Source organism: Leptonychotes weddellii, chromosome 2 (genome assembly GCF_054177405.1).
Source record: "Leptonychotes weddellii isolate Sample4059 chromosome 2, ASM5417740v2, whole genome shotgun sequence".
Taxonomy (NCBI): Eukaryota; Metazoa; Chordata; class Mammalia; order Carnivora; family Phocidae; genus Leptonychotes; species Leptonychotes weddellii.
In genome coordinates, this window is record NC_138370.1 from 30,668,209 (window position 1) to 30,681,806 (window position 13,598).

The window sequence follows — 13,598 nt, forward strand, 5'->3', positions numbered from 1 at the left end:
GGCTCCCTGCTCCACCGGAAGCCTCTCCCATTCCCCCTGCTTGTGTTCCCTCTCTCGCTGTGTCTCTCTCTGTCAAATAAATAAATAAAATCTTTAAAAAAAAAAAAAAAGAGGGCGCCTGGGTAGCTCAGTCGGTTAAGCGACTGCCTTCGGCTTGGGTCGTGATCCCGGGGTCCTGGGATCGAGTCCCTCATCGGGCTCCCTGCTCAGTGGGAGGCCTGCTTCTCCCTCTGCCACTCCCCCTGCTTGTGCTCCCTCTCTCGCTGTGTCTCTCTCTGTCAAATAAATAAATAAAATCTTTAAAAAAAAAAAAAAGAAAGGGAACTGTCTTGAGGTCACTTACTTGAAGGTATTATTGGGTTTGACTTATGAAGTGATGGACAGAGTTGGCTGCCACACAGGATGAAGTGTTCTATCCTCCCCATTCCTCTTCCTGAGTGACACATAAACACACACACACGTACGTGTGTACATACATACCCACATGTGTAAATATGCTTGTGTTCTTATACACACAGATATATCAACATATTTATGTAGTTGTCTCTGTCTATAGATAAGTAGATAGAAATAGAGATTTTTTTCCCACTACGCATCAACCCAGTTCATGTTCAAACATTTGGTCAAACATTTGATGCCCTTCTTTGTAGTCAATTTTCAGAGATCATTTTATGCTATATCTGTATGTATGTGCTCCAGCTTTGTAATATTATTATATATTTCAGCTTGTACTTATAAACAATATATCCACTAGATTGTAAACAGAAAAAAAATATGAAAGTGAGGTGTGTATTTATGGATCACTCAGATAATATCAGTTTTATTGCCCAGGTCATTTCTCTACCACAGGATTGCTGGAATAGAGGGCAACCATGACTACTTCCTCTGTGGCATTCTTTCAAGAATATACTAGTCGTATATTCTATCATATCGTATTGTATCACAGTCATATGTATCTGGATTTATCTATCTGCTGTATATTCTGTCTATCGTATCATGATCGTATATATCTGGATTTATATCTAAAAGGTTCTGCCAAGAAATCTTGCCCTTCCCCTTGTTGAAGTCTCCAGAAACTTGGGGCTCCCTCCTATCCTGGTCCACTCAGACCTGGTGCTGACAAACTGGACCCCTAGGAATCCAGAAAGGTAAGATGCAGAGTGAGTGCTTTGGATGTGAACAGACTGAAACTGAGTAAAGGGCAGCCCTGTGACTTTTACTCTTCCTACAGTAAAGGCCCTGGGTTTTTCAGCCACTTGCAATTAGAGATGTTCATATTTATTATCTACTTTATGGTTGCAAAGCAGGATCAACCTGAACACAAGTTCAAAAATCACAGTTCCCAGCAGTTTCACTCTGAATACATTGGTCCAAGCTACATTTTTCTTGTTTGCTCGTTTGCTTCCACATCCGATCTCAACTTGACCTTCAAGCTCCTGCATGATTAGACTTTGCTCATTCTTTCTCATCAGATTATCTCCTGTGCCCTAACACGCCCTCCATTCATGTCAAATTAGGACCAGTGACTTCAGTAAGTGATCATGATGTAGCGATCATAAATGAATGATTATGGGTGAATTAGGCATAGGGCTCTAGATAAGCTGGATTGAGAATTTGATAAATAATGCCATCTCTTCTACCTAGTTGGCATCAATCCTCTGAAAGCTGGTTTGGGAATGTAGGTAGGCAGTAGTCTAAAGAAGTAGCGAGAGTTTTTTAACAAACAATAGTCAGAATGGGTGGAAGAGAGGAAGTATTTAATTTCCCTTTGAACTTTATTATCACAGCCAAATTTATTTCAGGCTATAGATGCAAGAGATAATGCTTTGTGACTTCATAAAATAGCTAAAGGGACATTTAGGTTAGATGTGAGGAGGAACTTCCTCAGCATGAGGTTTGTGGGTAACCACAGGATTTCAGAGATGATGGGAATCTGTTCTAGAGGATTAAACACTTAACAGACAATATACCTTTCTGGACTAATTTGTGTGGCCTTTGGAAGAAGTGAGGTCATCTCATCTCTCTAAGGAGCTCTGAGCTCTGGGAGGATACATTTTCCATAATTATTAATAATGATCTTTGACCAATTCTGCTTTCATAACAAAATTGATGACCAATATTCTCATAAAAAGCTGCTAAATCTGGCTCAGAGTTTTGACAGAAAAAAAATAGTAAATATATGTGTAGAAATGATTCTGGTTGGGGTGCCTAGGCGGTTCAGTGGGTTAAGCATCTGCCTTCGGCTCAGGTCATGATCCCAGGGTCCTCGGATCGAGCCCCACATCAGGCTCCCTGCTCAGTGGGGAGCCTGCTTCTCCTTCTCCCTCTGCGGCTCCCCCTGCTTGTGCACTCTCTTTCTCTCTGACAAATAAATAAATAAAATCTGTAAGATAAAAAAAATAAACCTCATGCAAGCAAGTTTATTACCACATTTAAAAAAAAATTCAGACTTCTACAAAAAAAAAAAAATCAGGAAGTAGCTTGGTGAGGGGGTGAAACTTGACCTAGGTACATGCTAAAGGCGAGTAAGAGTAGAAGAGCTACAATAGAAACGTGGGTTTGTGGCAATTACAAACATATAAAAGGAAGAAGATAATTTATGATGCTGGCCACAGGCTAAATGTTCTGGGGCTCGTGTATGAGCTGAGATTTAGCTCCCTCTTTGTCACACAGTGGCCTGCAGGAGAGGAAAACTTCTCCCTCTTCCCTTCTAGGTTCTTTGGCTGGTCTGATAATTAACTTGACGTAAGAGAGATTAATAAGAGAAAAACAAATTTAATTTTGTGCATACAGGAGCCCATAAAAATCTGAGACTCAAACAAGTGACCAAAACAAGCAGCTTCTATACCTTTTACACAAGAAAGCAATACATTTGGTAAGGATTGATAAGACAAAGGGGTTTGGACTTGGGGCAGCAAATTAGGGAAGAAGTAATAAGATGTGTTTTCTCAGGCTTCTCAGCCCTAAATTCCCTATTGCAGGTGATAAGGACACTTTCTATTCTCCTGGTTCAGGAGGGTACCTTTCATGTAGCAGATTTATTTCCTGCTTTCAGGGGAGCTAAGGTCAGAGTGTCCTTCTTGTACCAGCTCTTTCTTAAGTAATGTTAGTTCAAATGATGAGTGTGCCAAAGCAGTGCATTTTGGGGTGGCAGATTCTGCTCACAGTGTAGTCACTACCTGTGACATCCAAAGTGTGCATGGGTATGTGTGTGCACACAAATGTGCATGCCTGTGTATATGTGACTGCAAAAGGCATATCCGGCATACAAACTGATTTGTTCTTTTATTTTCTTTTTCTCTTTGTGGTTGTCAATACTGAAGACCCTTGGAAATTGGGTAAGTTCTCCAAAGTCCTTCACTCACTTTAGAATCCATGTGAACTCAAAGCTTACAATAAATAAAAGAGAAAGGCATACCAGTTTTTATGTATGGTATATAAACTATCTAAAAATGCCCGAAAAAAGACTAGAAGGACATGTGCCAAAAATTAACAGCACAAAAGTTAACAGTGGTGCCCTGCTTTGTAAGGATTAGGGGATTCATTTTTTTTACTATGTTTTCCAATCTGTGCATAAGGCAACAAGTAAAGTGCAATGCAAAAAAAAAAAAAAAAAAACTTTACCAAGTTTCTAATTCTCTGTGATTCTTTGAAGTCTGATGATCTGAAAAAGATCTCTGGTCTCACCATAAGGTCTATGAACGGCCCAGCTGCAGGCAGCGGTTGCTCCAGCTACAAAAGAATCCCTTTGCAATGTCTTGTTTTACACGGACTGGCGCTCGTGGGGCAGTCCTGCTCCAGACATCCTCAGTCTCCTCTTTCCCCAGCGAGCAAAATTACCCTCTAAAGGAGCCAAACCTCAGCTCAGGAGGGGGTTCAGTATAAAAGTTGTAGCTCAGAAGATGGAGGGTGGAAAGGCAAAGACACCACCTTCCACGCTATCGTCTCTGCTGGCACAATGGAGTTCCGGACCTATTTTTCTTTTGTGTTTGTTTTTCATCTCTCGTCGTGCGTAAGATGTTAGAGGCAGAAGTGACTTATGGAGTGAAGTTTTCGGTTTTATAGACTGGATCGACGTCTGGGATATTTGCATCCATATGATAACTGGTCATTTAAAATCGATCCCTGTTTAACAGTCTTCCTGCTGTCATTCTACTATAATACAGCACTTGGGGGAAAAAAATAAATCACTGATGAGAAAGAGCACTAGTCTGAGTTATGAGATATTCCTGCCCTGGTCCTGGGACTCATCAGCTGCATGGGGAAACCACTGTGCTTCTCTGGGCCATAGTTTCATGTCTAAAAGAGGAGCATGGAATTAGCTATGGCCTGTGGTCACTATGGCTCCGAGACCCTCTGCTCCTGACAGGAATGGTGTGACGGGCCCCAGCTGGAGAATCAGCAGGGCCTGCCCACTTATGCTTCAGCTGATCCCCTGGGGAAACGGCGAGGACCATCAGGGCCATGCTAGACTTTGACAGTCTTCAGGTCCTGTGAACGGGGGCTGGAATAGATCTGCTCTCTCTTTCTCTCTTTTTTTTTTTTTGGAATATGGCTGGAGGCGGAGGCTCCTCCCCAGGGCAGTCCTGTGGAGCCGAGAGGGTTTCTTTCAGAGTCCACTTGCTCTCATGGTTGTCTCACTCTGAGGTGGCCTGGGGCTGTGCGCCTCGCGGTGTCCAAGCCTCGCTAACCATGTGGTCATTTCCTTCCCAAGGAACTTGGACCTCATTGTCTCATTTCCTGGGGGAGAGAGCCTGCGTGGCTTTATACTGGTGGCTGTTTTGGTGGAGAAGGCAGCAGTGCCTGGGATTAAGGTATTGTCTTCACAGAACTTTTTTCGTTTTTCCTAAATGAGAAATTAGTGTGAGCTTTACTTCCCACCAAGTCCCTCTCCCTGTGGTGAACTAATCAGTATAGATGGACAGGCTTTGTCCTGCTTGGTTTATGTCTGAACTCTAGCCCACAGAGATCTCTGCCGTTCCTCAACGACCGTAAAACTTGGAATGACCGTTTGTCCACTCAACAGACTAGCTTAGTTCTAAGCAATGGATGTCTCTGGGGGAACAAAACAGACACTGCTCTGGCCTCCACAGAAGCTCACCGTCCAGTGGAGGAAGATGGGCAGATATATAGGGTAACAAGAAAAAAAAAGCAGTGTTTCATGAAAAGACATCTAAAACCTAATCCAGACTTGCAGGGTCAGGCAAAGGGAAATGAGAGCTGGAGTTAATATCCTCATGATGTACAGGAATTAATCAGGGGGTGGGAATGGGGGGTGGGGAGTGGTATTCCTGGCCCAGAGAACTGTTATGCAAAGCTTCAGAGGACAATGAATCATCATTGAGATTCCCTAGCCCTGGGGGTGGGGGGGGTTGCAAATTTGAATTCCTTCAGGGGTCAGGTGGGTACAGAGAGGTCAGGTGTAAGACAAAAGAAGGTGGAATGGCAGGTGATCAGCTAGAGATTGTGTGCCTTATTTAAGTGAGATATTTAAGTGAGATTTGTGTCTTTCCTCACTCGCTGCCTTCCCTGTTAAGCATACTTTGAGTGCTTACTGTGTCCTCAGTAGAGTGACCAGATTGTGGTACAATTATTTTAGCACACCTCTTTCCCTCTCAAAAGTGAAACTATATGGCTACTCTACTTCTCATTCTTGTGTTTAGTTCATTGAAAGATACGGAGTAAAGTATTGGTCTTCCAAATACAGCTTACATAAGGTGGAGACTGCTGGAGACAAGGAAGGCTTCCTGGTGGAGGGGGCTCTGAAGCTAAGGGATCTACAGAATCTGTCCGATTTTATGTACAGCAGAGCTCAGGAGTGAGGGTGCCCCAGTTCAAGATCACAGAAGGAGCAAGCAGAAGTAGAAATGATCATAATATGAGATAAATACAGAAGAAGGAACAAAATTGATAGGGTTATGCCCTTGAGAGTTACAAGAAGTAGCAGCCAATGGGAAAGATCCAGAAAGACTTAATTAGGGATCTATCTGGGAGGTGCCCAGAAAGATTCTGGCTCTCAGGACATCTAGTTCAGGAATGCCCCCAGGGAGCCCTGCCAAACAGCCCAGCAGTCAGAGGGGTGCCCTTCCTCTAGGTTCCCCCAGCTCTGCCTCTCTCTCACTCTCAGCGGACTGAATGCTCCTGAACTGAGTGAATGAATCTCCTCTGCAGGCACTTGTTGAGGCCGTGAATGCCATCTCACAGCGCAGCCAGAACGCCCTGCTCCAGGCCATGCAGCGACTGAGACTCTCCATTCAGGAGATCACCAGAACCTTAGGACAAATGCACGGTATGAGGCTCCTGAAGAGTGAGGGCTCTGCTTGGGGCAAAGGGGCCTGGAGGTTTGGCAACGTCCACAAGATGGCGCGGGTGCATTAGCTTTGTTTTAAGGCACCCACTTGTTCGTGCTCCTGGAAAATGATCTCTCAGTTTGCAGGGATTTTCTTGTGGGTTTATCCTACTTTATATTCTCTTGTGATTTGGTGGCTTCTTCTTCTTGTTGGCCATGTATTTCTTTGCATGTCGAGGTCTTGCATGAAACTGGGGAGGGAGGAGTGAAGCACGCCACATTGGTTGTACATGCCTCTATCCAGCAACGTGAGGTTACTGCAGGGCAGAATTAGGGTATGAGGGAGTTTGGGCTTACACTCTCTAAAGCCTCTTTGATTCTTGTTCTCATGTGGGACCTGAGATGACTGACCTTGGCTTTGGGCCTTATCTGAGGGCCCTTCCTGTGCTCCTCCACTGTGGCTACTTTAGGGATGAGTTATCATAGGTGTGGCCAGTTAAATGCAGCCACCCCCCCACCCCCCCACCCCCGCTTCCTGGGGTTGATTATATCTTATTTTGATGACTGCAGCTCTTCAACTTCCTCTATCAGAAGAATCTAGAAAATGTAACTAATGTGTGTTTAAGGAAGGTGTGGGAGAGGGGTGTGATCTGTTTAACAAGGGATGAGGATCTAAGTATCAGTTCCCCTCAATCCTGCTGCACTGACGGATGGAGTCCAGGAAAGGAGAGGTTTACGAGAAAGGACGGGAGGGAGGGTGGGAGCGAGGGAGGACACAGGGTGGTGCCCAGCTTTATGGCCTTCTATTAAAGGAGTAAATTTATTTGTCATCTCAGACTCTCTGCACGAGTGGAAATCCATCTGAAATCACAGTGTTATGTATTATGGAAATAAGACATTATTTTCAACTTCTTGTTTTATATTTTAGATTCACATTTCCTCCATTTCCCTGAGTTTTAATTTTAAAGCCCTCCGGATCACATCAGGAGGTCTCCTGCCAAACAAGCTCTCCAACCTGGGTGATGTGGATTTTAGCCTTGCCGAGGGACCCTGAGTCTGTTACTCAGGACACCGAGACCAGGGAAGGCTCACTGCAGGTGCATTCAGATCATATGGATGAGCCAAAGCGAGTAGTCTGGAAGCTCTGGAGAGGCCCTCCCCCCATCACAGCCTGCAGCGGTGGGATGGCACAGCTGTCCCATCACAGGCTTTTCTTGTGCTCCTTGTCAGAGGCACTTCCTTCTTCAGCCCGGGCCAGCCCCAGGGCTCTCTTGACTATCAGGTTTGATGGCTAGGGGAGGTACCAGGGCCACTTCCCTTGTTTCCCCGAAAGGCAACTTTTCCCACACAGACATACTGGCTCTTAAAGGTTTTACCTGTGGTCACTGCGGTGAAATAGATGAGTGCATCAGTGTGCATTTTCCAACGCGACTGTCACGTGCCTGCCGTCTGTGTCCTCGCTTGTGACGCTGGCAGGCTCGGGACATGCCTGTAATCAACAGCATGCAGCAGAAGTGACCCCACGTGAGCTGAGGCAAGGGTAGAGGAGGGAGGGGATGCGACTGCCACCTTGTATACGAAGTCACCACCCAAAAATGCCACCCACTCTGAGGCCACGGCTGTGAATGAGGGTGTCAGACCACACAGGGGGGCCATATGTAGATGCTCCGGTTGGCACCTGACCCGGGAGCGAATGAGCCCTTGGTTTGGTTCTAGGTTCCCACCCTCAGATCATCCTCAGTCTTCAAGTCTTCCCACCTGAGGACCCAAACACTGTGAAGCAGAGGAAAGCCATCCACTGTGTCCTGTCCAAATTTCTAACCCACAGAATCCATGAGCGTAACGTACTGTCTGCCTGACTTCGGAGTGGTTTGTAATGCAGCCAGAGTAAACAGAGAAATGAAATTACAAAAATAAGAAATACTAGAAACTGCAAGGTTTACGGAATCACACAGGTTTGTTTGTCACTGTGTCTGGTTTATGGTTAATGGCATTTTTTCCTGCATGATCAGCCGAGCTCAGCTGCACTTCTTCCCTCTGCTTTCTCCCAGAAAATGGAGCTCACCCAAACATTCTTTCTTTCTGAGCTCAACTTTAGCAAGAGCGGTGGAGTCTCCTCCCTTCCTCCATACATACCTCATTGCCAGGCAGGACAGCCTGAAAACATGCCCGAGGCAGAGGAGAAGGTACTCTTCTTTGTAAGGCTGCAATTTGCTTTGCTGAGGAATCCCTTGCTGTCACTTGGCCTTGGCCTAGCCCACATGTGGCTTCTACCTCACAGCCTTACATAATCCTCACCACGGACTGGAAAATAAAACCCGATGACTCCATTTTCACAGCCTGACTCTTCTTTTTTTTTTTTTTTTTTTTAAGATTTTATTTTTGACAGAGAGAGAGAGTGTACAAGCAGGGGAAGCAGCAGGCAGAGGGAGAGGGAGAAGCAGGCTCCCTGGCTCAGCAGGGAGCCCAACGTGGGGCTCGATCCCAGGACCCTGGGATCATGACCTGAGCCAAAGGCAGACGCTTAACTGTCTGAGCCACCCAGGCGCCCCCACAGCCTGACTCTTCTTAAGGCAGAAGTCCGCACCAGCACTACACTAACAGACAGTGCCCCACCTCACCGCATTGCTGGCTGCCAGTCAGCACTGGGCACCTGCGGAATCCCTGGCTGTGCCCCTCTTCTTGGTGATTTGCAGAGAACTTGACCTGGTCTGAGTGTTGTGCTCTGTTGGAAGGCTAAAATATGTTTGGATTTCCAAGCATCCAGATTACACTGGCATGTCTTTTGGCATGTTTCTCAATAGCTCTTGCTGTTTTTTTTTTCTTTTTTTAAATTTTATTTTATTGTTATGTTAATCACCATACATTACATCATTAGTTTTCGATGTAGTGTTCCATGATTCATTGTTTGCATATAACACCCAGTGCTCCATTCAGTACATGCCCTCTTTAATACCCAACACCAGGCTAACCCATCCCCCCACCCCCTCCCCTCTAGAACCCTCAGTTTGTTTCTCAGAGTCCATAGGCTCTCATGGTTCATCTCCTTCTCCAATTTCCCCCCCTTCATTTTTCCCTTCCTACTATCTTTTTTTTTTTTAAACATATAATGTATTATTTGTTTCAGAGGTACAGGTCTATGATTCAACAGTCTTCAATAGCTCTTGTTTTTGAGAATTAATTTCCTCCTTAGAGAAGCTGAGGGGTAAATTGCTCTCCAAAAAGCCGTGGACATTTTTACCTTGTATTTCCTTATGCATCAACACAATTTCTAGCTACTCCCTGACCGATTGGTAGCTGTAAGAATTTATCCTTTAATAGTAGAGCAAGGAGTCAAAAAGTTTCTTTCTAACAGTTTGGTATGTGTTTAAATCAAGTTTCTTAATCAGTGAATTGGTGCAAAATGGTAGCGTCAACTTCAGTTACCGGTCCCATCTGATTGGCCCACTTAATTTTGTCTAAGGACTTTTTTTCCTAATTTGAGAACTTATTTTGTCTAAAACCAATTGGAAACAAAATTCTTGTTTTCATTTTTTAAATCTTAAATTGAAGCTTAAAAGTGGCGTGTAATTAGGACACTCTTAGATTTGTTGAAAGCATTTTTGACATCTATATAAAAGAATTTGTGATAAAGTTAGTATATCCAGGTGCTCACCAAAGAACCATGTAACAACTAAGTTTTGTTTTGTTTGTAACTGATCCATTTTCACCCATTTATAATCAGTAGGAAAGACTGTCTGGATGTTGGGGCAGCTCTATGCTTTGGTTCTGTAACCTGTAATAACTGAATTCAGTACCCTAGATTTATGTTTAGCTGTTAGGACTTTCTTGATGAAAGTTATATTCCTTCCCTTCCCAGCCTACCGGTATTTCTCTTTATGACTTCCGGAGCGTGAGCTCCCTGTGCTGTCTGAAGAAGGTATTACAGTTAGAACCATGTACTGGTGGTAAAAGTCTTTGCTAGCAATAAAAGCAGTCCTTAACCTTTGAAAAAATAAAATAAAAAATAAAACCCATTGGAAAATAATTAACATGGAATTCTTCTCTACTGAATACCACAGGATTATACGACCACATTTATATCTCTAAAGATACCTTCTCTCGTGGATTAGTTACACACGGTAATCTGGTTATACCCTGGTCACATGAGCCATCGTATTTTATCTTAAATCCAATTTTATTATGTCAGTGCATCAAATCCAGAAGGATGCCCACACAAAACCAGTTCTCCAAATATTGAAGAGTCCCATTAAGTCTTCACAGAAGATGTTTTTAGGCATACAAAGAAGAATATACATTGCATGTCACACATCAAAAATATCCAGAAATCTACAATGATTATTATTGTTGCATATGGTTAAGATTCACTCAGATTTGCTTACATATTTATAACCTATTTTTTTTGCCCTTCATTCCATTACACACATTTCTTTTGCCACTAGGATTTCCTCTAGTGAGGGCCTGGGCCTGGCAAACTCTCTCATCTGCAAATTGCCCTGTTTCACTCCCATTCCTGAAGAATATTTTTGCTAGCAACTATATTCTCTTAGATGCTGAGTAGATCACTACAATATCTTTCGGTTTCCACTGTCACTATTGAGAAGTTAGATGTCAGTCTCTTACTTGTTTGGGGGCAACCCATCTTTTCCCTGTCTGCTTGTGAGTTTCTCCTTATAGGTCTGTCTTTCCCGTTGTTCCATTTATTACGCGTGGGCTTCCTTATGCTTCTTTAGTTCATATGCCTTGTTGTTCTGGAAAGTCCTCATCCATTAAATCCTCGCAGGTTACGCCTCACTGTCCCCTGTCTTCCTACTGCAGCTGTGATTGAAGAGATTAGATCTTGCTCTGCTGTCCTCCATTCTTAAAGCCTTGCTGTTTTTTCCCATCTCTTTTTTCTTTGTGCTGCATTCTGGATTAATTCTTCTGATCTAATTAATTAATTCTCAACTGCTTCCAACCTGCTCCTAAATACACACATCCAATAGGTTATTGTCTCATTTCCAAAAGTTGTATTTTATTATTTTCTAACCTGTTCATATTTTACAACATTCTGTTCCTTGTAGACATTTTCAAGTTTGCTTTTGGTTTTCTTCAACATACTATGTGTGGCTGTTTCATAATTTGTATGTGATGATTCTAATATTGGAAACTTGATTCTGTTTCCTTCTTGTTATTTCTTCTTTCCTACTGGTTCTCATTGCTGGTTGTCATGTTTTCTTGTGTCTATGCTTGCTTTTGTTGCTTTCCCCTCCCCCCGCCTAGGTATTGCTCATTGTCTTTGAAACCCTGTCTGTAGGCAGTCTTTTGGAACTGGGGTAAAGAAATATTTGTATTCAGTTCTTCCTGGTTCTTGGGGACATTAAAATTCTGTCCCATCTTGAATCAAGTTCAGCAAGTGAGGGCACATGTATCAATCAGGCAATTAAACTTGGGCTGAAAATGTGCAAAAAAAGAAGTCACAACTTCCAGGGACAGATTTTTTTTTTTTTTTTGGTCTTCCTGTTTTGCTCAATGCCAAGGTAGCCCTGATTTTGTCTTCTAGGGCAAGCAGTGGTGCGGTGGGAGCTCTGATGCACACTGATGTTGAGATATAGGCAGCTGGGACCCCCAGATTAATATGAACAGGGTATCCTGTAAAATGCCTCACCATGGCTGGGACCAGGGTCTTATGGCACGGACCATACAGAGAAGCCACCAAAACCAAGCCCAGGTGTACCTGGATTGGCAAATGCCTTCAGGGAAAAGTGGTTTTGCCACTCTAATTTTCCACCTCCCTTTCTAGGGGTTCCTGCTTTCCCTTAAATTTTTGCTTAGCGGTTCCTTGCTGTTTCTTCAGCTTTGATGCCTTTAAGATGTTTGCATCTCTTATCCCTCTTTTTGGATTGTTTTTAGTGGAAGGATGGGTCCAAGTGAAGTAGCACTCCATTACCCCAAATGGAAGACTCTTTCTGGAGTGTCATTTGCATCCCTTCCTTTCTCTCTGTTTCCATCACTTGCTCTGGACCTGGCTCTCCTCATCACTTGCCAGGACTCTGCAGTGACCTTCCACATCCCGTCTTTCATCTGCCCTTTACCTAGTCTAATTCATTCTTTACACAGAAGCCGGAAGTGCAAGCTGAATCACTCTTACTCCTAAAACTCTTCAGGTTCTCTCCTGGCACGGTGCAGGAAGGTAGCCTCCAGCTCCATGTGGCTACTGAACACTTGAAATACGACCAGTGTGACTGGGAAACTAAATTTTAATCATATTTCATTTTAAACAATTGAAATTGACATTTAAAAATGGAATCAATGTAAAATGGTTTTTTGTTAAACACAGCTTTATTACTAATGGTCATATTTCACTTAATTGTTGAAAATTAAGCATCCTAGTTGAAATGCAGTATAAGTTTAAAATAATTTTTTTTAAGATTTTATTTATCTATTTGAGAGAGAGAGAGAGAGAAGGGGGCGGAGCAGAGGGAGAGGGACAAGCAGACTCTGCACTGAGCAGGGAACCTGATGCAGGGCTCAATCTCACGACCCTGAGATCATTACCTGAGGTGAAATCAAGAGTTGTTGGCTTAACTGACTGAGCCACCCAGGCGCCCCAAGTATAAAATAAATTTTAAGTCTGTAAGCATATACAGAAAATTTCAAAAACTTATTACAAAAAACATATTAACAATTTCTATATTGATTATCTTTTGAAATTAAAATATTTTGGATATTGTGTGTTAACTAAAATATAGTATTGGTATTAATTTTGCCAACTTTTTTTTTTTACCTTTTGAAATATGACTACTAGAAAATTTTAAATTACATATGCCTGTCACATTACATTCTTATTGCTGGCACTCTTTCATCCATTATTCTAAGGATAAGGACAAAATCCTTAATCCATTCTGTAAGACTCAGTATGATCTGACCCCAGAATATTTTAATTTCAATTTCTTTATTTGACACCATGTTTCCCTTCACTTGTTCTTTCTGATACTAGCTTTTAGTTCCTGAAAATACTTTTATCATGAGCACACACGAGTTGTGTCTTTCCACAATGTCAGCTTTATTCAATCCTAAAGCAAAGTTAATCACAGTTATAAAGCAGGTTCAGGAATCTAAACTCAGTGACAGTTCACCATGTGATTAAACTTGGCTTCTTACACAGCACCCAGAGCAGGAGAGAAGACAAGCCACACACCGAACAAGATAACAGAAGGTACAGGAAGTGAACGAACCAAACTCAGTCAGTCTGTGGGCGTGTGGTTGAGCTAAGGCCTCGGTCTGGTCCGGGTCAGCTCTCCGCACTCGGCTTCTGATGTTCTAGCGG

The 13,598-nt window shown here is 43.1% G+C and overlaps 1 protein-coding gene across 1 annotated transcript in view; it reads left to right on the forward strand.

Annotated features, from left to right (window-relative positions):
* Positions 1-13,598, forward strand: part of IDO2 (indoleamine 2,3-dioxygenase 2) — a 57,754-nt gene that overhangs the window by 28,931 nt on the left and 15,225 nt on the right. The window contains exons 4-7 of the mRNA XM_081809424.1: positions 1,030-1,148; positions 3,324-3,338; positions 4,715-4,814; positions 6,172-6,289. Coding sequence (XP_081665550.1) covers positions 1,030-1,148; positions 3,324-3,338; positions 4,715-4,814; positions 6,172-6,289 — 352 coding nt within the window. The remainder of the gene's footprint in view (positions 1-1,029; positions 1,149-3,323; positions 3,339-4,714; positions 4,815-6,171; positions 6,290-13,598) is intronic.